Genomic DNA, 27,678 nt, shown 5'->3' with positions numbered 1-27,678 from the left:
CTGAATTCAGGACATTGTTGAGAGGTAGATGTGCAGGAGCATCGCCGGTCGGACACCAGTATCCCTGCTGGGAGTTTGGGAGAGTCCCTCTGCCTTCATCAGGTTGTGGAAACTACACGTGTCTGAGTCCATATGCCTAGGAAACTTTCGGTGAGGCACCCTGGTGTATCTGGAGTGGAGCTCCCTGGGCTGCTTTCCCAGGCTCATGTGCCCTACATACCACCAGATTCCCTTGCGGCATTCGAGTCATGCTGAAAGTCATGCGAAATTTCAACTGTGATGTCTGCAAGGGCAAACATTTCAGCTGTGACACTTCACCTTGCCAGCAGCCACGAAATCTGTTTGGGTATTTTCCTGCTTGCCAGGGAGAGCTGACCTTTCCTTTGGGTGAAGTGTCCAGCTTTGGAGCTACTGTCCCTTTGCTCCTGGAGCTGGCACTGTTCATCGAGGTTTTTAGCCAGAGCTTTGTGTTTTAAATACTGTGGGCAATTAGGTCATCGTTCCAATTATCTATGTGTAAATTGTTGTCTTTTTTGTTTCAAGGAGTCTATTTTGGAGTGACCTCCACACAAAAAAGGTTCTAAGAGGCTGGACCTCTGTTGTTACTTAACATGATATAAACATCATTACTTCAGAGAATGGTGTTTTGTCTCCCAGTGGCTTTGAGCAATGGGTTTCTTACTCTGTGGAGCCTTTAACTTGTTAGGGGACTTATTTTTTTTCTGGTTGTTCTCAGCAAACAAGAGTCCCAGAGTCAAGTGAGTAAAGGGATGAAAAAGACAGCTCTGCTTCCAAGTTGGTCTTTGCACTATCAGCTAATGTTGACTGTAGCTCATGTCCCTGTCCTGCTAGCTTAGCCCAGCTGCAGCAGTCACTGCTGGGAGGTCTCTGCCCATCTGGACAGGAGGCAACAAGTGTCTGGTGGCTCCTGCCTCCTCCACCAGTAGAGATTGTCAGCTTGGTTTGCCAGGAGAAGGGAAGAAATGGAAGAATTGGGAAATGGACTCCCAATCCCCCCTCCTCCCTTGCAAACCCACGTGAGGTGTCCCTTGACGGGGAACCACTAGTTTAGCACTGTAAGCAGTTCTCTGTGCTAACAGATGAGGAACGTTGGCTTTATTTCTTATGGGGGGGAGGGCAAATAGATCTGTAGTCAATGATGACACCGTCTTTGCTCTGAAGTACATAATTTCACTTTTTCTAGCCCATGCAAGGATTTCAGTACCATTTACTAGGGAATATGAAATGTGGTCTTGCAAATATTTCTCTTTGTGTGGCATTTTCTTTAACATAGAATTTCCTCTTTTTTAATCCCTCCCCAATAATGCACAGAACATCCATGTCAGCCTTTTCTCCTTCTCACGTGGCTCATTTGTAGTTCTCCCGTGGCAGCAACATACACGGCAATAGTGAAAAACTTCACAATCCTGGCAGAGCACAGCAGTCCCTGTGAGTAAGTCATGCTTCAGAAAAGCGCAAATTGTTTGGTGTTAAATTTCTGAAAATGAATACCTTCCTCATTTATCTATTAGTAGATTTATTTGTGCCTTTAAAGAGATGACTGTTGTGATATTGAAGCCAAATTTCAATCTAACTTTGCAGTGCCATATGGCACAACCTGTAGACACTAAGACTCTGGGAGTTCGTGCATTAGATTGCCAGACTGATGTGGTGGATAAGTAGATTGTCATAAAAGTCATTAGTTTCAGCGCATATAGATTGCACTTGGCCTTTTTTGTTGTTAAGCTTTTAAGGGTTGATCTTCTAATGCTTTGTTGTGATGCAAAAACAAAGCATCTCAGGAGGATACTTTATGGCTACAAATCAGTTAGTAATTGTTAGCTGAATGAAATAAAAATAACAAAAAAGATCTCACTCTTGCTAGTATTTAGGATATGTCAGGAATGTTTACTTGTATTTGTAAGGATATTTCCATCGTGGATTTGTAACCCACTAGGGATCTAACTAGTAGCTAGGTTTACTGTTTGTGACTATGTTCAGAGCTCTGCAATACTTTTGACTACAAGTCCCCATGGACTAGGAGAAGGAAAGAAAAAAATAAATCAGAAACAAGTATTTCTGAGGTTGACAGATGTTGTGTAATGGGATATAGATGACTATAGGACAACTATCACATTTGTCAGTAAAGGTAGTTTAGTTGCAGTAGTTAGTTTGGTAGAGGTAGTTTATTTACTTCGGCAACTCGCGACTCTTATTCTGTATCTGTCTACTACTATAGGTAGTTAAGATGGATTTCAAAGCTGGCTTTTTGTCCCATTTTTGGAAGCAGGGCTTTTCTGGTGCAGAATGTGACTTGGAATGTGAATTCCCAGCTGGAGCTATCAGGAAGTGCCAAAGCCAGGACAAAGTAGTTAACCCTTCCCAAGGATGATCCCTTTTACCTGGGAGCCAGTCCAGAGCTGCGCATGCCCCAGACCTCCAAGGGTTGTGACACGCGTCTTGGGGCTCTCAGCTGCATGGAGATTTTGGTGTGTAGCTGGTAGATTCAGGAGCGCTGAACACCCAGTGACAGAGGGAAAGGGAGGGGTACAAACCTCAGCCAGAACATGAATGTTAAGCCAAGTGTATGAAGTTTTCATGAGTTTCCTTAGATTTCCAGAGAGTAACAAAAATCATAGGGTAAGTGAAGCTCAGTGTTTGCCACTAAAGCTTTGCATTACTCTGTTTAGTAGTGCTTAAATAATATCTTTAAAATTTCAGATTATATTTGAAAAATTAATAAATAGAATTTTAATAAACCTTGTTTCTTTTTTTGCTTTAAATTGGCAAAATAATGTTATTAGGACTTATTCTTTATGTGAAAGTGTGAGTGCAGAATACATTTTATGGTTGATTTATGAGCCCCTTGAAAATATGGTTTATAATGAAATTCTGACAGACCCTTAACAAAATTAGCATAACAAATAGCAGTGTAATAATACCTTTCATGCCTGTGCATTCCTGCACATTTACTCTCACTAAACACTTGCCAAAGGCCAGAGCACTTCCAGCTGGGGCTGGGCAGCACACCACGGAGAATGCAAGCACGGAAAGTTGACTGCCTGCTGCACCTAGATGAAGTTATGCATTCAGAGAGTCTGTGTGGGTGAAGTTAAATCAGCGGTAGTGTTACCAAAATAGCATCAAACTAAGAATAGCTGTCTTCAGCTACAGAGTGATTGCTGGTCTACTAAGGCAAAACATGAAAAGTGTAACTTTTGCTGCTGGCAGTACTTAATTTCAGGGTTTTGTTAGAATTAGGAAATATAGCTGAGATGGTAGCTAGAGAACCAGTACTGACTTGAGCTGTCATTGTTTGTATAAGTCTATATTTACCTTTATATTTTAAAGCTTTATTTTGATGAATTTTACAGTTGAGCCTGGTCTCTACAGACTGAACTTCTGATGCTTTGCCTGTATCTAATGCTTGCAATATGTGAGATTAGTTTCTGCTGCTGTGTTTCTTTGGGAACATTTCCTTTTTGTATAGAATAACCTGTGCCAAACCTGGATAACTGGGTCGGACTCAGTATTTTTTGTGTGGAGAAGTCTGGGCTATGGCCACCTCAGATTTAATGTACGTAACACCAGCAGTTTGCCACTAGGAATTTTGAGGGCATTATACTGACCTCAATCTGCTCATGCAACCACTGAAACAAATTAAAGAGCAAAAGTACCATGCAGCTGTTAGTATGCAAAGGGCTGTTGGAGGTTGTTGGAATAAAAAGCAAGGGGAAGACCTACAGTGAGTAGCATAATCTGTGGTCTCCCAGCAGCTGATACACAATTATGGATAGATAAAGCTAAATTTTAACATTGAAGTTCATATATGTAGAGTATAATTACATTTTTATTCTAAAAATGTAGTTAAAACAATGTTACACTAGTGGTTTCTTTTCAAAGGAAAAGTTAAAATGGGAGATATAATTCCAGATGGGATAGTTAGAAAGAACCATTTACTGTGTTTCCCATTGGCAAATAGTTAGGATTATTTTGGGAAATACAAAAATGGGTGGGAACAGAAAAAACAAACTGGGAAATAAAAAAGAGGAGTGAGCTTGTGGTGAGACAGCGAAGCTCATGGGGGTGCAGGTTAAGCCAGGCCTGGGAAGAGTTTGTGCAGAAAGTGAACACCCTGCCTACAGAAATTTTGGAAAAAGTAGAAACCGTTGAGTGACAACTGCGTTATTTGTCCAGAGCTGTTTAGTTTAGTTTTACAGGCATGTCTATGCCTGTAGCAATCCGCAAATCTCCGCTGTCAAAATATCAGATTAGGAGGTAACTTAGTACTGGAGATCACTGGTTTACTGGGGAGAAGGGCAGAGGTGGAGGAGCCAAAACAGTTTGGGGAAGCCCAACTAAGGCTTGACACAGATCCTGTTGTAATAATTGAAGCTTTTTTTAATTGAAGTGTTTTTTTTTTTTAAAGCACTGTTTGGTAACTAAGATAAAAAGTGATCATGAAAAGCTTTTATCATAATATGTATGAAATGGGGACAGTGTCCATCTCCTGCACTCAGCCTCAGCCCTCAGCTTTCTCACTGTGATTTTTAACAGCAGAATTTGTCCTTTGTGTTAATAGACTTATGAAGGAATAAAATATCCACCCTGAGTGCAACAGCATACAAATTTATCAGACTATTTTTCTCTTTTTTTGACTAGCCAGGCTAAGTCTCCTGAAAGAGCAATATTTGGGCTTCAGCCAGCATGGTTGGGTGCATGGTCCATTAACAAGATTTCTTAGGCTGACAGTCTTGCTCTTTTAGCATACTTACTTTTCTCTGATCGTGTCCTCTGTAGCCATTGGCAGATCCAGCAAGAAGGGAGAGATGTTTGTGCACAACTTTATGCGAGGGGTTTCCCTGTTAGGGTCATATGACAGGACTATGCTGCAGTTCCTGGGGAAGCAACTTATTTTGTGGTTGTTACATGGTTGTTACTCATGACCTACAGGGTCATAATCCAGCTTTACAGTTGCTACCTAACAAATTGTACAGCATATGAAATTGGATCTCTTAAGGATTCAAAAACTTATAACCAATAAGTTTAATTGGAGGTGGTTTTACTGTTTCTCAGACACAGGCAAAAAGATATATAACTCGTTTTAAGTAATTGCAGAAAAGCCGACACTTGAAATTAAGTTCCCCAAAATACTAGGAAGTAGGCCATAAGAAACAAATTAGCTCATTTCCCTGCCAAAGACTCTCAACCTTAGCAACTCTTAACTATCTTTAATGTCAGATGATTTGTAAATTAACCATTCATTGTCCTCTAATTTTAATTTTCTTAAGGAAAATGTTTCCTAACCAGATTCTGCTATTTGAAATCACATTGCACAGGATGATACTGCATGAGTAGTGAGCCTCACTAAGCATAGTGTGAGTATTGGTGTACACACGTGACATGAGATCTTCTCATCAGCTAAGGTGCTGATAACTCAAAGTCAGTGAGCTCTCAGGACCTGGGTCTTCATATTTAGTTGAAGAGCTGCAGCAGCGCTACTAGTTTTTGGGATAGTTGCCTATGCAGTCAAATCAGTAACTTGTAGAAGCAGATGGATAATTCGGAAATGTCCCTCCTGGAATACTAGCTGTTGCGATAGATGCCTATACAGTCAGTCAAGTCAGTAACTCATAGAAGCAGATGGATAATTCAGAAATGCAGGTACTGGAAGCAGTTTGGCACGCTGCGTTGTTGGACTTCATATAATGTTGAGGACGACATAGCTGCAGTATTTTCTTTGCAATTTGCTTCTTGTTTTAAAGAAAGAAAGTCTAATCCAAACCCAGTTAATCTGAAGTCTGATATACATGATGTGATTTGATAAAATTTCTTGGTCAGAAGTTTCACATTTTTACCAGAAGTGGCAGGTATTTATAATTTGCTGCACAAGTAGTTTAAGTATTTTAGCATAATTTAGAATGAATTAATGGATTGTTATTCATTGCCTAATGCTCTATAGGAGTGATTTATAAAACCATGCTCTGCACTGCTTGTTACTTTGTATTCTCTGTGTTAGATGTATCATCAATATCATTAAATGAATTCACAGTGACATTGCTCTGAAACTATGGTTTTTGATACAAGGGTAATGGAACATAAATCAAGAATTATGTTTAATTCATAAGAGGCAGCAGTCTCTCATTTAGGTGTAGGCTAGGCTAGACGGTGTCAAAAATATGCTTTACAATACCTCTTCTGATTGCATTTCAGACCCTCTCTATATGCCCTTATGTTCTGTGTGTGAATAATATATAGCAATACAGTGCAGTTTGTCAAGTGAATAACATCTGTGTTTTTATTTATTTGGGTGCAAATGGTATCATTATTTTCACCACAAGCCAAAAAGGAATATATTTACATTAATATACTTAAGGGAATCTATAAATTTAAAGATAAGTCTTGCCTATTCTGTGCAATAAATACTATTGTTGATTATTTAAATTACACTTTAAAAATCTAATACTTTCTAGTATTTCTTACTGTTATTTTTACTTCTCTCCCTGCAGAAATAAAAAAAAACCCTTCATTTTAGTCTTTACTTACCTCTTTAAATTCCTCTTGAATTAGTGCATTGAAATCCAGAGCATAGAAAAGCCTGTAAGAGTATTTATCTAATATCCGATTACTTTTTATTAATTTTGTCTAAATATTTGTCATCTTTAGCTTTTGTAAAAAAATTATTCTTACAGAGCCTAAATTTAGGATCAGCACTGACTTGAAAATGTGCTTTTACCTCAATATTGTTCCGAGTATATATGAACTCTTGACAGTGTCACTCACATATAATGGTAATTCTGAAGCAAGAAGGTTTAACTCTTCGCGCTGCTGATGCAGTTTATTAGAAGTGTTAATTATGCAAGATCTATGGATGACGTCAGGGCTGTCATTCGCTAGAATTTTGTTCATTACCTAGGTGCAAGAAGTGGGACATGTTCTCTTTGACATTTCTTGGAGCTACCAAAATAGTCATCGCATATTTTAAATGTGTGACTGAAAGGAGTTACATTCATGAGACAATACTAATGTTTACACCTAAATCACCAGAAAATAGAAAAAAACGTGTTTTGTGAAAATATTTTAAACTTTTGTTCTCAGTGGAAATGAAGTACTATAAAACAAATAGCATATCACTGGACAGGGAGAGAAATCAGATCTCAGGCTCCTTATGTCACAGCTTTCATGCCCTGTCGTGTGTGAATATAAATTTGGAAGAAGCATGGATCAATGCAGAAAAGAGTTGTACCCCCTGTATTCCTCACTGCAGCTTGCTATCACAGCTGCCTGTCCTTGGTCTGGAGCGCTGGAGGCAGGACATATCCCACGGCCCCTCTGCCCCACTGACACTAGAGCTGGGCTGTCCATGCAGTGGGGACAGCTATTCACTTCCCTGGAGCCCTGTGGCAAATGGCAAGCAGAAGTGTGGTGGCTGTAGAAGGTCTGGGAAGACAGTTATATTTTTCCTTTCTTAATGACTTTTCTTTTTAAAATTATCACAAAATATATCCTACATTGTAATTAAAGATAGGAAAATTTAAAGAAAATATTTTATCTGCTCTAAGTCATGCTTTTATTGTTTCATTTAATGAAAATTTCAGAGTGTCTGGATTTCTTTCTAAGGTGCAAAGGAAGCACACCTCAGAGTCCTGACATGCCTCCCAAAATGGGATTTCTGTTCTTTTTACAGGCCTGACTAAGGGTAAGGCCACAAAGAATCAAAAGCTAAAAGCTTTATTAATAGACAATATTTGAGCTTTCACTAAGATTAGAAGAACATTGGTGTTAGAATGAGGGAAAAATCAATTTAAATGTATGATAGAATTTTGTACACAAAGCTGGAAGAGATTTTTTTTCATTTTCACTTAAAAACATGCTGGAAGGGAACTTTTTGGCTTAATATTGTCTTTTTAACTCAGTTCTGCAATTCAAAATTCTATCCAATTTGTAAACAAGACTTAGACACTCTCCTAGAACTAAAAGCACCTATATGTGAAAATCAGAAATTCCCATTAGTATTGTATTAGTCCCAAATCTTCCAAAAATGCTTTATCCTGAACAACTCATTGGCTCCTCTTCTCCATTGCAATGATGGCTTGTTGGCCACCTGACACTTAGCACCCTTTCCTCCCACTGTTGTGCTGGCTGATGTTAAGGACGTGACTGGTGAGTTTTTTGGGAAGGTGTGCGGACCCTGAAGGATCTCTTGGTCTCATAAAAGATTGTGGCCCATAGATTTCCAGGTCTTCCTTACAGCACCCTGGGCATCCCTCCCACCTCTGCTGGCAGCCAGCACCCAAACTGCAGCAGAGTAGTTTGGGACACCTTGTCCTCAGTTTTGCAAAGAAAACAGGTATCTTGTTAGTTGTGGCATCCTTAGGCAGGGCATAAGGGTGCTCAGTAAAGAGCTATCATGTACCTGCTTAATGACATTAACATGTTCAAGACAACAGAGCTCCTTTAGGATCAGAAGTTAACACTTCAGTAACTAACTGCAAGCTCATTTCATCTTCTAGTACTTCCAAAATAACAGTGACTAGGGTAATTTTTCTTCATTATGTTGTGTGTCCTTTGATTAGGAAGGTTATGTTTTAAAATGGGTAACTGCTGTGCATGCTGACATGGTACAGATCCATTTCCTGGGCACCTGCCCAGTTTTCAGACAGTCACTGAGTAATATTAAAATTTTCTGTCACCAGCATTAAAAGGTACCTGTGCCAGTTAAAAACAGGAAGAGAAAACATGCAGGGAAATTCAGTTTAATTTGGCCTAAGATATATTGCTGGAGTGATAATGCTGTCTGTTCATCCCTCTTTCTCCCTACACTAATTATTTTTGAACTTGTAGGTCCATTCCAGTGAAAGCTGGCAGCAATGTAAGTGTTTTAAATATATTATCTGGGTGTTTGAATATAGAGGACCGTGCTGAAGGAAACATTGGGAGGGATTATCATATACAAGAGGATCACAGGGAGAAAAATTTGGGGCAGCTCATGCTTGGCAAGGAGCTCTGGCTGGGCATCTGTTTTATCAAAATCCTCCTCAACCAGCAGGAGTTTGAGTTGAATTGAGAGACCAAGAGAAAGATGATACCAATGTGGCTGCAAGTGATGAGCTTTCTGTGGCTTAGAAATCACCGCTCCTTCCTTCAAGTGGGCAATGAATGTGTACACACTCCCACTGTGTGGAGGTGCACAGGAAAATGCATTAAGTTAAACCACTATCCAATAAACTCATTGTAAAATCACAAAGCAGCATGGTTCAGCATACCTGGCATCAGGAATGCAGCCATGGGTTTCTGAGTTCAGGAATGCAAGGCTTTAAACAGGATCTTTTTTTTAAAGTGTGTTCCCAAAAATTAAAATGGGATTTTCTTATTTATTTTGATACAAGTTTCAGAAGTGTTAATTTGCATAAACATTTTTTCAAAGCATGAATAGTGTTTAAAATAGACTATTGAGGAATATAGGTACAGTTCCTTTAAAATACAATTCAACAGGACCAATATTTATGCTCTAGACAATAAACCTTAGCATTTGAAAAACAAATACTTTCTGAAATTTAGTGTATTTTGTTGTGCATAATGAAGCATATGAAGTAGTCTGGAAAAATAACAGTTTCAATCATCCTTCCTAAAACCAACAGATCAAAATTCTTTACAACGTTCTTAATGGTAAACTCTTCAAAAGACCAAATATCAGTGTGGAAAATATTGAAGAACAATTTTCCACAACACTACTAACAGCTGCAAAAAAGTAAGGTATTTCCTTACAGCAAGACAACATGAAAATTTTTGTGGCAAGCATAGATGAAAAGATTCGTGAATGGAAACTTGGATAAGATTCATGTTCTGGTTGACTAAATGTATCTAAAATTATTTATGACATTTTCTGTTTCTCTTAGTTCAGGAATTCTGATAATTTTTCATATAATTTTATACAGAGTCAATAATACAGCCAGAACAATGTTTAGGTGCGATATATATTGAGAAACAGAAATAAATACAGCATTTGAAATTCTGAAGCTAAAAGTACATGTGAGCATGTGTCCACTGAGTATTATTAATATATAAACCCAGGTCTTCAGTCTTCAGGGATTGGCCTCAAGTCAATAAAATAAAGAAAAGGAGATGGGCAGCAATGTCATGCAAGGAAACCAAACTTATTATGAGCTGTTAGATTGAGGGATCCTCAGAAATGGATGCACCTGGAAGCTAAAAGGCATAGATAACCAGCTGTATTTTAAAACATTTTATTTGTTGTTTGCAATATATTGCTTTTCACACTTCCTACTAGTATAACATAGCAGAGTTAATCTTTGCCAATGTATGAAGTCTGCCCGTTTCCTTAGCATGTGCCAAACAAGTGGTACTGCATAGTTAGTGCTGCTATTTTTACAGCATTGTTTTTAGATGCTGTTCTTGGATATGTCTTATTTTCTTCTAAATTGATAATTGTATCTCTGTCATCCGTATGCCTTTACCAGTTAACAGTTTAGTGCTATTCCTTCCATCTGTCTCATGGGTCTTACTTCAATTCTTTTGACTCACAGCCACATCCATCCCATCCATAGGGACAAGGTACCTTCCGGCTTGTGGTATATTGTTTTTTCACTGTAGTTTTTCAAGATTTCAGCCATTCTCTGTGCAGACATGGGATTTTTTTTCCAGAGATCAATGGATTTTTGGTGATCATTCAAAATGGGAAACTGCCATTTAAAATGGGAAATACTTGTGGTACCTTTACGTGACTTCCCATCAAATCTAGTATCTGTTATGAATCCATCTGTAACAGTGATGCTCGGACGTCTGGTCAGTTTTACTTAGACTGCGTGGGAAGATTTGTCTCAGGGATGGGATGTCACTGCTTCCCATTGCCAGGGGACTCTGCCTGGAGCTAATACTTCTGATGTTTTTGCCAAAGGGAGTGCTCAGAAGGACCAAAGTTTTAGAAAACCTGTCTGATTTACCCTGACACATTCCTGAATTTATCCCGAGCAGCTTATGGGAAGTGTCTCTTCCCTAATGGTACAGGGGCTTGTACTAAATGCAGTGGTGGACCTACTACCCAAAGTTCCTTAACTGAAGAGGAGAGATTTGCAAGAACAAACCCACTTTTCTTGTTGTTTTTTATTTGATGCAGTCTTTTAAAAAAAACTTAAAAACTGTGACACTCTGAAAACCCCATTAGAATATCAGTTTTGAGAAGAGGTCCTCTTTTATCGCTAAGTGTTAGCTCAAGTTTGCTGTTTTATTAATCAACCATAAACTTCTTAGCTATACAAATTACAGATGAATTTCCCTAATTTCCAGCACCACTCTGCTATGTACAACACCAGATGTGCAAGTCTCCAATGAATACCTTCATCTGGAATACTTGGTATTTGGGATTCCAGACATGGGAATTTGAGCTCCCAAGCAATATTTCGTGTAACAGCACAATAATTATTAGTGTGTATTTGAAAAGTTCACCTTCCTGGCAACATTACTGAACTGAATTCCCAATGTATTCCTTTTGATTGGAAGCTGTCATTAGCAAATAAATGAGGAGTTGAAGTCTGGTTGCATTTCACCCAATATTGCCATTTTTTGTTCAGCTGGGACATAGGGAATCCAGTGTTGGGACTGTGCTAAAGAGTCTCAGAACATCAACAGGATATTTTCCTACAAAGATTCATTCTAGTGTTGTGCTCATTCTGCCAGAGATTTCTGAAAACAGATCTGTGCTCAGAGGAAAAATGAAGTCAGTAACAAAGAACTGAGACCAACCATCTATTCTGGAAGTACTTATATTATTGCTTCGATTCTCTGTCACTTTGGTTTCTTTCAAGGCTGCAGTTATAAATCTCTTCATTAATACTTTACTTTAAGAGAAGGGGTTTTAGAGTTTGATGTCTTTTTTAATAATAGGCTTAAAGAATTATTATCAACGCAGTATCAAAAGGAGATATTATGGCAATGTAGCTTAGTGGGTAATTTATTTCTGAGTAAGATAAATAATGGATTGTTTCCTAGTGAGAAACATGGGTTCAAACTCATTATTGTTGGAGCAGTATATTATATGGGAGGCTGCTGTTCAAATGAGTTGTAAATTGAGAGTATTTATGCCTGTGTCAAGTGACTGACCAATTCAAGCTAAAGTTCACACAGCAGTTTTTGTTTAACATAATCTTGATAACCGTAGCAGTATTTTATTAAGCAAAAACATTCACAAATACTAGAACTGTGAGTTCTAGGCAATGTGGCAAAAGGCATAGCAGGGCTGTATGTGTTTGATTAGTGTAGCTGACCCTGCTTTGAACAGGAGGTTGGTCTGGAGACCTCCTGTGGTCCCCTCCAACCTGGCTTTTCTTACAATCCTATGATCCTCTCTGGGGTGTGAGGATGAGTCTGTGTGGGCAGGCCATGGTCTCTTGGGTGGAGGAAGAAAAACTTCTCCCCATGGCTCAGAAGCAGCTGCATTCATCCATTTTGGAGCTGGCAGCAGGGTGGGAAGTTGGGTCCTGACTGCAGCTGTCAGCTTGCAAAGACAGAGCTCCCATCCGCAGCAGAAGTGGAGGCCAGCACCAAGAGATGCTGGGCCATTGCTAGCACTGTGCAAGGGGAGCACAAGGGCTTTGCTTAGCCCTAACAGCTGCTGAAAGTTGCTGGTTTGGAAAGCAGGGCTGGACGACAGGACCTATTGAGAACAGATTGTTCTCTTTTAAATCTGTTTCTGTTTGATCTCTCCAGCTGAGGTGGGAGAGGTTGGGTATAATTTAGAAAATTTGGGTCTCTGAGTGTCCTTTAATCCAAACCTTAAGACATTACTCAGATGGGCATCTCTGAAACAAATGTCACTGTTGAAGAAACACCTAACTATCCTGTGAGCAGCAGGATCCATGAAGCCCAGTTTTCTACGTATTTGGGCAGTAAGTCCCCATAGCACCCACACCATAGTACTCCCAGGTGTCCTCACACCATGTCTCAGCCTTGCCTGCAATACCTTTAGGGTCCCTGAATAGACTCCTAGCCTTCCCCAGTACATCCAGCTCCTGCTATTGATGCCAGGCCTCCTCACCATAGCCTCTCCAGTTTATGCCGTCTGCCTGATACCATTCCACCTGCTTCTTTTGGCTGGAGTTCTGTGATACTTAAAAATTTTGTCATTTTTTCAGTGGCTGATAGAATTAATTATTGTTCTAAGGCAATATTTCACCTGCCAATTTCTATTTGTAAGCTGGTATGGTCTTCAGGGATATATGTTTTCTTCCAACACATAAATCTGGCTGAAAATTAAAAACCATGCAGGAGAAATAACTGTCCTTTGTATGATTAGTGACCCTGCATTTTTTTCAAGAGGTTCACCATATTCCCAGCAAGCAGGAGGCAAGTGAGAATAAGGAGACAATAACAGGTCTTCAATAACAACTGTAGCAGGTTCTTTCTTAGTTTGATTTTTATCAGTCTGTGAAAGGTTAGTGTACTTAATTTGTTTTTCAGTCCTCTGAAAATATTTAGGACAGTGGGAAGAGTGCAAAGAAACATTAGACAAGGAGTGTATTATTTCAGTGTTTGGTGAAGCCTTAGGAAAGGAAACGTGCCCCATGTTCTGTGGGGTGCAGCCTGTGGACATTCTGATTTTTGATGGAACATTTTCTAGCTTTAGAATAAAGAGGCAGGTTTTATCCTTCCCTTGTAAGCTGATTTGCACATTGTGGGTGCACCAGTTGCATCTCTGTAGTTAGTATTGAAATGAGTGTTTTTTAATAAATGGGGTTAATTTGGCTATTTGAAGATTTCTCCTTGTGGGTTGTAAAGCAAATAGAGGTTCCAGATTCTCCTATGGTCCAGCTTATCCACAACTGCTGGCAACGTCCTTCGGGAGCAGTAGGCAGCTAAAGCAGGTTAGAGCAGGCTGCTCAAACCCTAACTGGGAAATGGGTAGCGGTACAGATGGTATGAGAACAGTGAAATGAAAAGGTGGCCTTAAAATCATCCTTTTTTCCATTATTTAAGATCTTCTAAAACCAAAGTTGTTTTCATCATAGGATCTCGTATGCTGTTTCAGATTTTACTCTTTTAGATTTTAAATGTTTTTAAGTTTTCACTGTATTAGTTGAATATGTTATTTCTTATCGGCTTTCATGTAAAAACGTATCACACCAGAAAACCCCAGACCATCAACTACCTGCAAACTCTTGATTTTCTGGAATCATGCAAAACCCTTGGCACTTCTGGTGGATATTCTGAGATACACAGCCATAAACTCATGGATAGGGAGACTCAATATCACAGGTATTTATGCAAAGTGTTGGACATAATAAACTGGTTAATTCTTTTGTACTATGAAAAGCAGTTCTCAAAATAAGTGTTGATTAGTCTGATTAGATGCAAACCTTGCTTTAATTTCTTTACCTTCATCTGACGTGCAAAATCTTATAATCATGGGCTTGCAGGATAATGAAGACTGGAAGGGACCTCAGGAGGTCTCTAGTCCAACATCCTGCTCAAAGCAGGGTCAGACCAGATTGCTCAGGGCTTTAATCCAGTTGCATCTTAAAATACAGCAGTGATGGAGAGGAACTGCACAACCTCCCTTGGCTGGCTGCTGTCAGGTCCCCCCAAAGTCATCTCTTCTCCAGGCTCAGTAAGCCCTGGTCCCTCAGCTTCTCCTCACAGGGCAGGTGCTCCAGCCTCGACCATCTTGGTGGCCTCTGCTGAACTCATCCCAGTTGATCAGCATTGTCAAACTTAATTAGTACATGTTGTTAAGAAAAGGGTCATACACATTGTAGAAGCATATAGGAAATAACTATGTGCTGCAAGTCTATTTACTTAATACCTCTATGTTCCTTTAGATATGTCAAGTACTTTAAAATCCACAATAACTGTAACATTTCTTCTTGTGATACAGTAAAAGACAAAGGTTTTTTCATTCTTGAAGGATAATTTAGGTGATTGAATGGTATCTTTACTGAATATAGGCTTTAGAAGACTACACAAGCAAAATTTGGGAAAACCAGTAGGTTTTATGCCAAAAAGATGTAATATATTCATTAGCTTAGGGTTAAATGTAGATTTCAAATAGTTGTAAATACTCAATGCATTAAAAACCTAAAATCCATACAATTGATATTTCACTAGATAATGAAGTACAACACATTGCAAAACCTAAGACAAGGACAGCATCCTCTCCCAAACACCGAAAAAGGTGGAAAACAGGGACCTAGTTGTTGGCACTGTGTCAGCAGAGAGACAATGGATGCTTGTTCTATTATTTATATGAACTGACTGCTTGGCAGATGCCACTGCAATAACCCTTTATTTAAAATGTAGAAAAAATAGAATTTGCTTTCCTTTATAGTCACACAATGCAAAATACTAATGAAAATGTTGGATTTCCTGTAGCTGAGAAGAAAGTATTGTCCTAATCTGCTTTCAGTCAGCAAGAAGCTCTAATCATTCCAGTCACATAAAACTAGATAGAATTAAAAAAAAAAAAATCTTTTTATTCTCTGAGATACAAGGGAAAGGAGGATGAAAATGTTTATATACAGTTTAAAATGGTAATTCTTACTTTTTTCCTCTTTCAAAATGCATATGGACTGTTCTGCTGTATCCCTATTTTGTACTCACACCTTGCAACCAAAACTTTTTAGGACTACAAAAGAAAGTTCTTATAAATTGTAAAGTGTAGGGACCAGAGCTGCCTGTGAACCCTAATGCTTCCAATGCTGTAACCTTAGATCCATTCTCTGTAATACAGGCTATAATTATATGTTAATCTCATTTATTTTTCTACTTGACGACATTTGTTTTATTCAAATCTTGGTTAAAGAAAGTCCTTAAATATGTACTTAAATCAATCCCTATTCAGACCAGCACATCCTAAGTATACACAGCCTAGCATAGGTTTCTATGTTAAACCATAAAAAATTTAAATTCATTTCATTTTGGGCTGATGTTACCATTTAACTGCTGTATTCCTCCCCTTATATTTACCCCAAATCATCATATTGTCGCTCAAACATATCTCTTTTTAAATGCCAAAGAGCAACAAAACCCGTCTTGTGTCTTACAAGTGTCTTGTAAGTGCACTGGACCAGTCGAAAACGCACACATCAGGTCAACACACAGGAGCATGCACAGACCAATGCACACTTTTAAAAGAGGCTGAAGTGTGGTTGAAGTTGTAGGTTTTAAAAATGCATGTTTTGCATGGGATGCACTGAATGAGATAAAAGTTCTGCAAGACCAGCTGGATGCAGGTTTGGGTCTACCAACACTGAAAGAGTTACAATTAGCTTTTCAGACTGCATAGACAGTGTGTGGGAGGGAGAAATAGCCCATCTCTGCACATAGTGTGTTTTATCCCAACCCAGTGAGTTTCTGCCAGCCATATCAATGTTTTGGTGCATGTTTCGTTAATGTCAGTGTGGTCTCAGGTAAAGGTAGTTGATATGGGTACACATGCTCTCGCATCCATATGCAGAAATGCATGTGTGGCTTTAAATGTTGGTTTAATACCAAAAACATTTCCAAAAGGAGACTTTGTTTTCTTTCCTTGGTGTTTATTGGCTCTTGCTGAGAAGGCTTTTGACATTTGTTCTACATTTTCTGTCTCTTAGACTTTATTATTTTCAAATTTTTTTTAAAGAAAATTTTAATTTTAACAAAGATACTGACTGCACCCTTAGGTTGACTTTTGAGTCCCTTTCCCCACATGCACAGTCCCCAGAGGTAAATTCAGAGACAAGAGAGAAAGCGAAGTGGCTCTTGTTCCTCTTGCATTTACTCTATGTGAAGGCAAAGGAGTCTTAACTCGCCCATGAAGTAAGTCATGAGCATAATTTATGAATGTGAACCACAAACTTCAGCTCAGGACAGCTGCCCCAAATGAAATGATAGCTCTTTGCCCTCTAACACATACCCTAGCTTTTGCTGGCCACTTTAATCCTTTCCCTCTGAAGACTTTTCACCTCTGATCGAAGCTTTTAGAGCAAGTGTGCTAATTCCAGTCTCCTGAACAAATGTCTACGTAAGTAATTACATCTTACTTGCCAAATTTCCCTGCAAGTTTATGCTGAATATGGTCAGGACAGATGACTTTTTTTATAGCATCTTAGGGAAGAAACCATTGGGGACAGGGAGGGGAAGGCAGAGTCAAAAATGTGCCTTTCAGAACACACAAATCTCATTCCTGCTACTTTAATTAGACTGTGCTTGCATGTCAAGTGGAAACTGAAAAAGCAACTTAGAGGCATTTAACCAGTAGCTGAAAGCCTCCCACCCAAGCACCTTCTGGATCAGCAGCCACGAGTGCTCTGTGCATTCTCCCTGCTGACCCCAACACCAGCACCATCTCCCAGTCAGGTGTAATATGTTGGTCTTGGCTGCTCTTGAAGAAATTGTCACCGAAGATTTCAGCCATGGTAGGAGACACGGGCTAAAACGCAGACCAGCCCGGCCTCACCTCTGCCACACGTAGTAAATGGTCATTAAACCACCTTTGCAGGGCACTGCAAGAAAATGTTTCACACTCCCACCAAGAAAGGCTGGACGCAACTACCCTGTGTACTTAATCTCCAGAAGGCCTATTCTGCATTTTGCTTTTGAAGTTATTTTATTTGGACATCTCTTAATTAGGTGATATTGGGGGAGCATATTTTTTTAAAAAAGACAACAGCTAAAACAAGACAACCCTACAAGCAGAGATGGTCATGCAAATTTAACAATGCATTAAAAATCCACCAGTTCATTTGCATAAAGAGGGCAAATATCTACCCTGGCCTCTAGGCAGTGCTGCTGTGCATCCTTTCCACACATGGAGCTGGCAGAGCCAGGCAACACAGGCAGTGTCCGTACATGGCTCAGTCCCACATACCCTGTGCTTTCCTGAGCTGAAACACTCTCTTTAAAATGCAATCTGTTAATAAATACATGTTGCAATGCATGTGAATCCAATGTGAAATATGAGATACTTCAATATAAAATCACGACAGCAGTTATTGGGTATGCATTGCTTTGTTTTCTGTTCCAGTTCAGTCTCATCAGATGCCCAGCACCAAGCATCTGCCCTGCAGTAGCAGGGAGGGAGCATGGTCCGTGCTGTCGGTGGATCGGACCTGATTTGGGGGGACAACACTGTGGGGTTTGAGAAGACCAATCTCAGCTTCATATAGGCAGTCACTGATTTCCCTGGAGCTGGCGCTGTGGATGTCACCCTAAATTTCCTCCAGTGGAAGCAGTCATGAGCCACTGTGTACAGATATGCAATGCAGCTGCTAGCAGCGGGCACAGGGTTAAACTCTGCTAGTGTGGGTAAAAAATAACCTCATTTTCCTTGGTCCTGTTGAAAATCTTTTGGGGAATGTCATGAGATGAGGTATTTTACTGTAGGAAACCTGAGTCTTTTCCCAGTCCTGCCCCCCCCCCCCCCCCCCCCCCCCCGCAAATGAATTTGTCCCAATGCCTTTCCTTGCCAGGGAAGTTCGCAGATGCCAAGCACCCCTGTAAGGGCAGAGTGACCACTGGGCATGTGAACTCCAGAGCATGACCAAATGGTGACAGCTTCAGGGGAAGGCCTGGAACAGGTACTCTGCTCATAGACATGCATCTCAGCATGCTGCATCTAATCAACAGGAGGATGGAGGGATGTCTCTCTATTTACAGGTTCATGAATGTATGTGTTTCTGGATTTCTTTTCTCCCAAACCACCTGGCAAGAATTTGTGTCATTACACGGGACAAATTGATATTACTTAGGCTATGTTCAGAGGAGCTGGCAATACTGCACTTGAATAAAATGTTTTAAGCTTGTTGGCACTTGAGCAGGGTGGCGCTTCAAGTCTATTTCACAGGTGACGTGGACTATATGTAGTTCAAGTAGAGAATCAGCAAGTCATATTTCTTTTTTTGCTTTTCCGTGACAGACAATCTAAAAGTCTTTACTGGCACCCGATTTCAACTTGAATAGTTGTGGTTTAGGAAGGAAAATTACAGAATTGCTGTAATTGAAGCATGGGGTTGGTAATGTCTTGAACTGACAGTGAGCCTTGACACTCGATATAGTCTTCTTGTGTTCAGACCTCTTTCTTCCTCTGTCAGCAGTTTATCTCCTCTTGCTACTTTTAAAAAACACATTTTCCTCTCTGTCTTGCATAGCCCCAAGCGGACAAATACATCTAGGCTAATGGCAGTGTGAAGTTAATATAAAGAGGAACCTTATTACCTTTAAGTTGTTCTTCTTTCAAAGCTCTCACCATGTCAGGATGTTCCTGTTCCCTCCCATTTTTCTTTTATTTCACATCCCTTTGGAAAGATTCATTCCTAGTGAAGAATTACCTCTGGGGACACGCGGAGCTTGCATCTTGCCTTTCGGCTGACTGACAGGTTAGATTTGATTAGTCACTTGCCCTTTATCTGGAAATAAATAGCATACAATGACGGAGTGGGACTATAGACTGGTGTGGAGTAACACCAATTAATAGTACCCTTCATCTAAGCAATATTTAACTACATTAAAGACAGTGTATAAACTTTTGAAAAACAGCACAAAAATCAGTTACTGGATATATGTGTCAAGAAAACAAAACCCCATAGTGAATAGTTGCATGATTTTCTTTCTCTAGTAGAGTCTCTTTCAGGCATTGCCAGTATTATTTTTATTATAATTACTATAAATATTATGTAGTTGTTAGACTTGAGTCTGAATATAGGGATGGATGTGGTTTTGGATATGTTACATATTTTTAAGAGAAAAATCCAAATTCATGATCCTCTTCCATTAATCTCACTTGTCAGGTAGGAACATCACCAGCAAAGAAAGTTCAATACAGAAAAGGTACGTTTCGCATTTCTATCTAAAAGTAGCTTAGTTCATGCATAATTGCACTGCATTATTGTCATTTCCTCCATGAATAAAGCATAAATACAGAGAAAAACAAGGAGATAATACTGGTAAACTGACAGTAGCAATACCCTTAATAATTCTCTGAAGCTGCACCGGCTAGTGCAGAACTCATGCGTATGCCCATTGCAAAACTAATGCTAATGTGAGCATATGCTGTAGGAAGTGGTGCCCTTACTGCACGGCACTGTTGTCCCCAGGGTGCAGATCGCTCCTGCTATGGAGCAGCAATAATTGGCTCCTAGTGTGCGTTATCAAGCAAGGGATGATAGACACAGAAAGATGCAGATCATTCAATTGGCTGCTGGCTCTCTCCCCAAATCCCCTTTTTCTCACACGCGTGCAGAGATCCAGTAAACAGTACACGGTTTAGTATTATTGGTATTATTTGGTATTTGTTTGCATTCAGACACACACTTGAGCTCTGCTCTGCATGTGGTCCGTGTTTCGAGAGTTTGCTCCTATCTGCCTCAGAAAGGAATTTTGTGGTTGCCATTGTTGTTGTGTTACATCCTGAATTGTATCCCGAGCTGTTGCATAAACAGCATCTCTGAAGTCCCAGTCCACTGCTAATGCAAGTTTTCTTTCTCACTGCCTACAAAGAGCCCTCTCTTCCACCCTGCCAGCTTGGGGGAAGGATAGAAATGTTGTACAAAATACCTTCTATGCCTTAGGTGTGGCATTTTCTTGTATGTGCTCAGGAGCACGGTGAGCCAGGTTTTTGCTCAAGACAAGGAATTCCCACACTGAAACATATTTCCAAAACATGTCTGTTGGTGCTGCGTTGGACCCAAAGCTGGCTGTGGGATGCCCTGCCATTTCAGCTGCTAGAGGAAGTCACCATATGTGGTCCTTTTAAAGAAGCCTGGGCACATGTTTGATTTTGGAGATTGTTTGGTCCCATTCTGACTTGTGTGTCCACATACACCTGTGAGGAAATTTGCAGAAACGTGTGTAGCAAACATGGTTTCTTGCATATTCATCACAACACAGCTTTAAGAAATACTTTAGTTCATACTTTTAAATGAGACTTAAAGTCTCAGCTCTCTTGCCTTTATGCGCTGGGGCGATGTATTTGTTTTTCTTTCACTCCGTACTCAGTATGGTCACTGGTCTTGTCAGCAGATGAAAAATGCTAATGAAGAACTATGGCATGACGTTTTGCTGTATTTTACAGAAGTGTTGGAAATCCTAAAATAGTTTCCATGATGTACATGGTAGGGACTACAACCAAAACCTCACACTGGTAATCTGATCCTGGGACCGTGGCCAAAATACTATTGCTGCCAGGTGAGGCAAGGCTCCAGCTTTACGTATGCCTCTGAAAGTCCAAGCAGATGGAAAAAGCAACACAGCTCTCCTTCCGCAAGCAGAGGAAGGGAATGCCCTAAAAGCCATAGCAGCATCAGGTGACCATAGTTTTGCATTTCTGGATGTGCAAGTTGGTGTAAATAGAGCTTTTCTAAATGAGCAGGAAGCAAATTAGATCTCAGGGAAGTTTTCATTTACTCCTGTTTGTACTCTGACAGTTTGCAGATAGATTTTGCCTTGAGGATCCACTGTATATGTAAAATTTAATATTAGATGTGTTACTTTTGTTGTTCTTCCTTGTCAGTGTAACTGGCCTAGTAGCCAAGAAAAAAAGTGATATATTTTGACTTTCCTTTCGGACCATTCCTTTATGGTCCTTCCTGACTTTTTCATAAGCAAGAGAGGCATGATCCATTAGAGAGGGCACACAGCTGGCTGAGAAGTAGCTTTCAATGTCCTACTGTTGAACTGAGAGGCTATTTCAAGGAGTTCATATGGATCTATCTTGATCCCATTAATGTTAATTATTTTCATTACTGACTTGGAGAAAGGATAAAGAAGATGTATGAAGAGTGTATATGAATCTAGACAGATATTGGAAGAACTTTGGCTGCAAGAAATCAGACTTCAGAGGCAACACTGGCAAATAGAGGTTTTGAAATCCCTGAGATAAAACTGAAGTTATGAAGTACTACACTTAGAAAAGAGGGAAGAAATGAGCAATTGGAAATAAAGAACAACTAGCACTGTTAGTATGACAGCTCTGTAAGAGAAAACTAAATCAAATTTCATTGTATTTCTAGGTGATTATGAGAAAATAAAATGACAAATCTTTCTCCATTGTACATTAGCTGGTCTATTAGCTGTGGGTCATTAATGGGAAATAATTATTCTTAAGACAAAACTGGTGAGACCTCAAGTATAGAAACTCTATGTGCAGCTATAGGCATATCACTTCCTCAAAGATGGGGGCAGACTGAGACCAGAGGAGACCAAGAAAACGGTACATTGTTCAGAAAGTGAATGGTTAGAGGACAGGCAGTGTGAAGGTATCGGGCTTCTTACTTTGAGGGAAAAAAACAGAAAGCACAATGATGTTTTAAAAAAAAAAGGGGGGGGGGGGGGGGAGAAAGTAATCCACTTCAGCTTGTCTGGACAATGAGGGAAATAAAAAGAAGGAACAACTTAATTGGCAGCAAAACCCAATACAAAGAAATGTTGTACGGTCTCCTTTTTTGGAGATGTTTGACTGAGGCCTGGGGCAGAGAGCTTATTTGTCACTCCCTTTGTTTCCAGAGAGGATTTCTGGACACCCATTCAAGCTCTACATTTCTATCAGTAGCGTATAACAGTACTGGCATTGCTGTTGCCTATTGGGTCGTGTGACTATTAATTCCACGGGGCAGCAGCTCTGCAACCATTTCTTCTATTCTGTACTGAGACAGGAACGCTTTGTCAGACAGAGTGATGTGCTTAGCTTTGCAATAGGCTTACTTTTACTCATGTCCTTCATTGAATCCCTGTGCCAGTGCTGTTTATTACCAACCTAGCCATTTTGGTTTAGGAACTTTTCTTTTGCTATGCACAGAAACAATCCCTACAAATTATTCTATGAATTTCAAAGAGTGCAGAAAGAAGAACACAGGAAGAAAGCAGAATGAGACTTCTGATCTGATTAGTCATGCATATATATATACATATGCATATATAAATAAAAATACTACATGATTTATTGTTGTCTTTTTTATGTTCACAGGGCTACAGCTACTCATAGGGGCCAAGTTATATTCAAGGATGCCTTAGCACAACAGCTGTGTGAACAGGGAGGTAAGAGCCACCATCATATTAAAAATATGTGGCAAATATGGTTTTCCATTGTACTTGCATGTCAGTGTTACTCATCATGAAAGCTATTTTGTAGAAAACTTAATATGAGGATCTTATTTATATTCTTAAAACTGATATTTTCTTTGGCTTCATACTTCCCATTAGTTATCTGTGAAACTCCTCTGTCCTCTCTCTAAACATTGGGGAATATATAAAAGTTAAAGTAAATCCTATTGCATTATACACTTACCTGAAATCAGCCTGTAACCACCAACATTTGTTTTTTGTCAAAACCACAAGCTAAGTTTTAAATCTCACTGTATTAACTATAAGCAAAAAATGCAATATACCTGAAGCAAAAGCTTTGCTTACCATCCAGCTCACACGTATCTCTGTGAAGAGCCTGCCTTCCCATTTTGTGAAAGTAGGCCATGAAATTTTCTCCCGTCACCTGCAACATTTGATCATTTTTATAGCTAAACAAAATGTTTGACTTAGACAAACTTTAAAAATCTGATTGTTTGCACAGCTTATCATATATATCCTTTTGATGAATAACCTAAAAATAAATGTCCTATTGTCAGCTGTTGTCTACAAACAGTACACTGCTTTGAACCTGCTTCACTAAAGCAGTGGGAAGTAGAGAAGGTATCCATCATTTTTGGTACAGGAGAGAAAGGAATTTCTGTGCTGATTTTCTCTGCAAAATTCCAGTGATACTTCCATGTGAAAAGAGACAGTGAAACTTGGGCCAAACAGTCTAAAATAAATATTTCAAAATTAGAAATGTGTTGTCATATTAACAAACAAGAGAAAATCCCCCAAAATACATCCTTTGGGGGCATTAGAGCTATAGGGTTTTTTTCTCCTATGAGTTTGGGAATATCTGTGCAAAGACTTCTGCAATAAGAAGCTGTTGAACTTCATGTCAGGAGCATATACTGAGTTATTCATATAAGGTATGAATAGTACCTCTGTGATAATGAGGGAAAAGTTTTAATTTTCAATTTCAGTATTTGAGTTTTGAGTATTTTAATATTTCAATGGGAAGTAGGAAGTGGGATTCAGAGAGGTGACTGAAGATGTTAGCTAACAAGCTAGGAAGTTTAGTTATATTTCGAATGAATTAGAAAAATGTAACACAGGTGCTGGCCATCAGAGGGGAGTGTTATGATGGTCTGGATGGAAGGTGATTGGGCCAGGCATGTATCAGTATTTTTACTGTGTGGAAGGAAAAAACATCTGGAGAAATTACCAAAATGCATTTGGTATTCAGAATGGGAGATAAATTGTATCCCCATAATGTGGGTGTGCAAGAGTAGTGTCTTGGTGACTAGTATAAGGGGATTTGGGAACAGAAGTGTTGGGAGGATCACCATTTGGGATGTGCTAAGGAGGATGGTGAGGATATCTCACACAGGCTACTCACTGTATGGACACAAGTCAAGAGTGGAAAAACTAATATGCAGAGTCATCAGCATAAAATGATGAAAAGCCTCATAAGCGGATGAAAGTCTCCAAAGCAGGGCTGCATAGTGAGCGCACCACAGCCAAAGGCGGTCTGTGGTGGCCAGAACAGGTAAGGAAAGGAGAAGGAAGTAAAAGACATATTGATGGCAGAGTGAAAGGGGCCAGAGAGCTGGCAGTGACCAGCACAATGAAAGCTACATGCAAGCAAGCTGACTATCAGTGTCAGAACTGGCAGCATGGTCGAGGAGAATATGGGCAAAGCAACAAGATTTCTCCCTGCTAGAAGAAAATACCTTGATAAACAGAGACTAGTGAGTAGAAATCTATCCATACAGGCTTTGACAGTCCTTTCTTCAGACATGCTGTACCAGGAGATTTTAGTAGGACAGCAGACAGCAGAAATTATAATTCTTTCACCCTTCTCTGCTTTACATTTCTCCAATTTTGGAGCATAACCTAACCTCAAATCAACATTTTAGCAACACTTAGGTTGGTTAGAACAGTAAGTCATTATAGTACTGCGTGCTGTCCCTGAGTTCACAGGGACTCTGCAGAAAAAGGAGAAAATGGGATTTGCATATTGGTTGTGTGTAGAGAATAAAAGATGCTGAGATGTGCCATCCCTGGGCCTTCGCTGGCTGCTCAGCTGTGACAGTCACTTTGCCTCCTTCTCCCGTCTAGCCACTGATAGCCACATCCTGCACAGCTTCCTGAAAGGGCCTCCAGCTTCCCCACCTTGTCATAGTCTCCTGCATTCTCATGACTTTTGTCTTTCCTGTGATCTTCCCAGCAATTCTCTTTGCTTTGTATACAGTCACTTCAGAGACTTTGTGGATTTGTCTTCTCCAAAATATGTGATGTCATTGTGGTAACTCTGCAAACATCAGGTTTGACTTAGTCAAGGATCACCCAGAGGTACTGTTCTATGAGCAGGTGACAGTGTATGACAACCATGTAATCAGTCATCAAATTTCCCTGCAATACCGATGCGCAAGCTTCTCAGAGGTTCTCTTGGTCCTTCTCCCACATTTTTATCTTCACAAAGGCTTCTCTCCCCTTAGTTTCCTAGCTTGGCCACAGTTTTCTTGACTCAGATAGTCAACCACCCTGTTACCCATTGCCCTTCCTCCTACCCATTCCAGCACCAGGCTCTCTTCTGCCCTTTTGTACCTATTTCTTCAGCAGACAATGTGCATTGCATTAGTGCCCCTAACCAGTGTGTACTATTATAACTCTTACAATACTAGGATTAATTTTTCTACTCAGATAAAAGATGCTTTCTTTGAAGCAAACCTCACTTCTTTTATTCCATGTAGACAATCACAGTTTCATCAATACTATTAATGTAAACAAAGGATTCTTTCAGAAAGAACTAGTGAATTTATTTAGACCAAATATCATATTAAGATATATGCAGAACAGCAAGGTAGATTGACATAAATGAGGTTTTATGGTCTTTTTCTGGCCCTAAACATTACTATACTGAAATGCTGTAGTGAATGATGTGACATATTAAGTTAAGAAAATAAAACCACAGGGCAACTTTATAGATTTATTACAGGATATCTTTTTAATAAGTATGTTCACTGGAGATTATATCAGACTTCATAATAACTAGTACAAAGGATATACATGAAGACGTGAAAGTAGCAAAGAATCTCAGAAATCATGTTCACTGTGGCTGTCCACCCTCAGATGTGCATTAGTAAATCCTGATAGAGTTAATGGGATTTGTGCAGTGAAAGGAATGTAGTTATTATTCTGAAGAGAATTAGAGGATGATAAAGGGTAGCATTAAGGGATGGCAATGCCAAACAAGCAGCCCTATATATAATGTAAATGGAATAAGCAATGATGCCATAGGGAAAGACACCAAAGAAAGTAAAATAATCACTTGAAAAGCTGTGTGTTCAGCATATAACAAATATTTTAGGAAGATAGAGAGATCTCTGAGAACCGATGTAAGCTTTAAAGTTTATAAGAATTTTATTGGATATTGAAGAAAGGAGACTTAAAAATTATCACACAAAAGAGTTAATCCAGCAAAAATAGGCAAGAAAACAAAAAACGTATAAGCCAAGACAGAAAAGTTAGATGTCTTATAAATACATTTAAGGACAAAGAAGGATGTTAGTGACTGATGATGTTCTTGCCATTAATAATATCTTTAATTAACAATATCTTTAACTTGTTGATCTAATAGCAAAATAAATGGAAAATAAGGTGAACTTATTATTGTGCAGTTTGATTCATATTTATTCCTGGCTTGAGTAGAACAAAAATCACACATTAATAAACTGTAGCATAATTAAAATGGAGTTGACAAAACATCAGACCTGGCTGCATTACACTGTAGAACTCAAAAGAGTTTAGGTCTGTATGAAAACAGCGATGCTGCTAGGAGAAACAGCTCACGGTGCAGGGATGGATGCAGCTGACATGTCACACAACCCTGCCTGCCTTTACCGCACCAAGTAGTGCTAAAGGGTTAAGAAGGCCATTTCCCTGGTACACTATGTAACTTTTGACCGGTAGCACTGTTCTTTGGAATAAGGACCATACTGGGAGATTCGTGAGTGTGTAATTTAGTTCTGACTGACTAGAGGAGAACAGAATAGTAAAACCTAAGAGATGGAAAACATGAAGGATGTTGTTCCCTCCTAGTGCAAAATCATTCCTTTCAGCATAGTTCCTAGAATTTTATACAATCTCATGCTCAATGCCACAAATTACAGGATTGGGACTCCTTTCTTAAGAAACCAGTCTACAGTCTGACAGATGTCTCCATATGAAAGTAAATCCTGAGAATTAGCCCAGACTCTCTTTTATTTGATCACTTTTGCCTGAATGTTTGTGGCAGACCTTTTAGGTGTGTTTTGTACCTTGTAAAATTTAAGAACACTGAAAAACAAATGCAAAACAGATTGCAGGCTCTCAGGCTTGACCAGAGCAGTATTTTACAGAACAGAAGACTGGAGTTTAGAACTGACGTATTGTTCCTTGGTTTACGTGTCAGGGAGAATAATGCAGCCCTCGGGCAACACACTGACTGTCTCTCGGGAGATGTTCAGCCTCTATCATTCAATAGTAACTTTGTTTACCAGTAGAGCGAAAGTATTGGCAGGAGTCTAAATAAAAGCATTAATTTCCTTCCTCGCGTTCATCTGGCTGCTAATGACAAGGAGA

General features: G+C 39.5%; 1 protein-coding gene across 2 annotated transcripts in view; it reads left to right on the top strand.

Annotated features, from left to right (window-relative positions):
- The window catches only part of RELN (reelin), a 305,081-nt gene that overhangs the window by 101,485 nt on the left and 175,918 nt on the right, over positions 1–27,678 (top strand). For both annotated transcript variants that reach the window (XM_030014298.1, XM_030014297.2), the window contains exon 4: positions 22,952–23,022. In XM_030014298.1, the coding sequence (XP_029870158.1) occupies positions 22,952–23,022 (71 nt within the window). The remainder of the gene's footprint in view (positions 1–22,951; positions 23,023–27,678) is intronic.

Source organism: Aquila chrysaetos, chromosome 5 (assembly GCF_900496995.4).
Source record: "Aquila chrysaetos chrysaetos chromosome 5, bAquChr1.4, whole genome shotgun sequence".
Classification (NCBI taxonomy): Eukaryota; Metazoa; Chordata; class Aves; order Accipitriformes; family Accipitridae; genus Aquila; species Aquila chrysaetos.
This window is presented reverse-complemented; position numbering and strand designations above follow the sequence as displayed.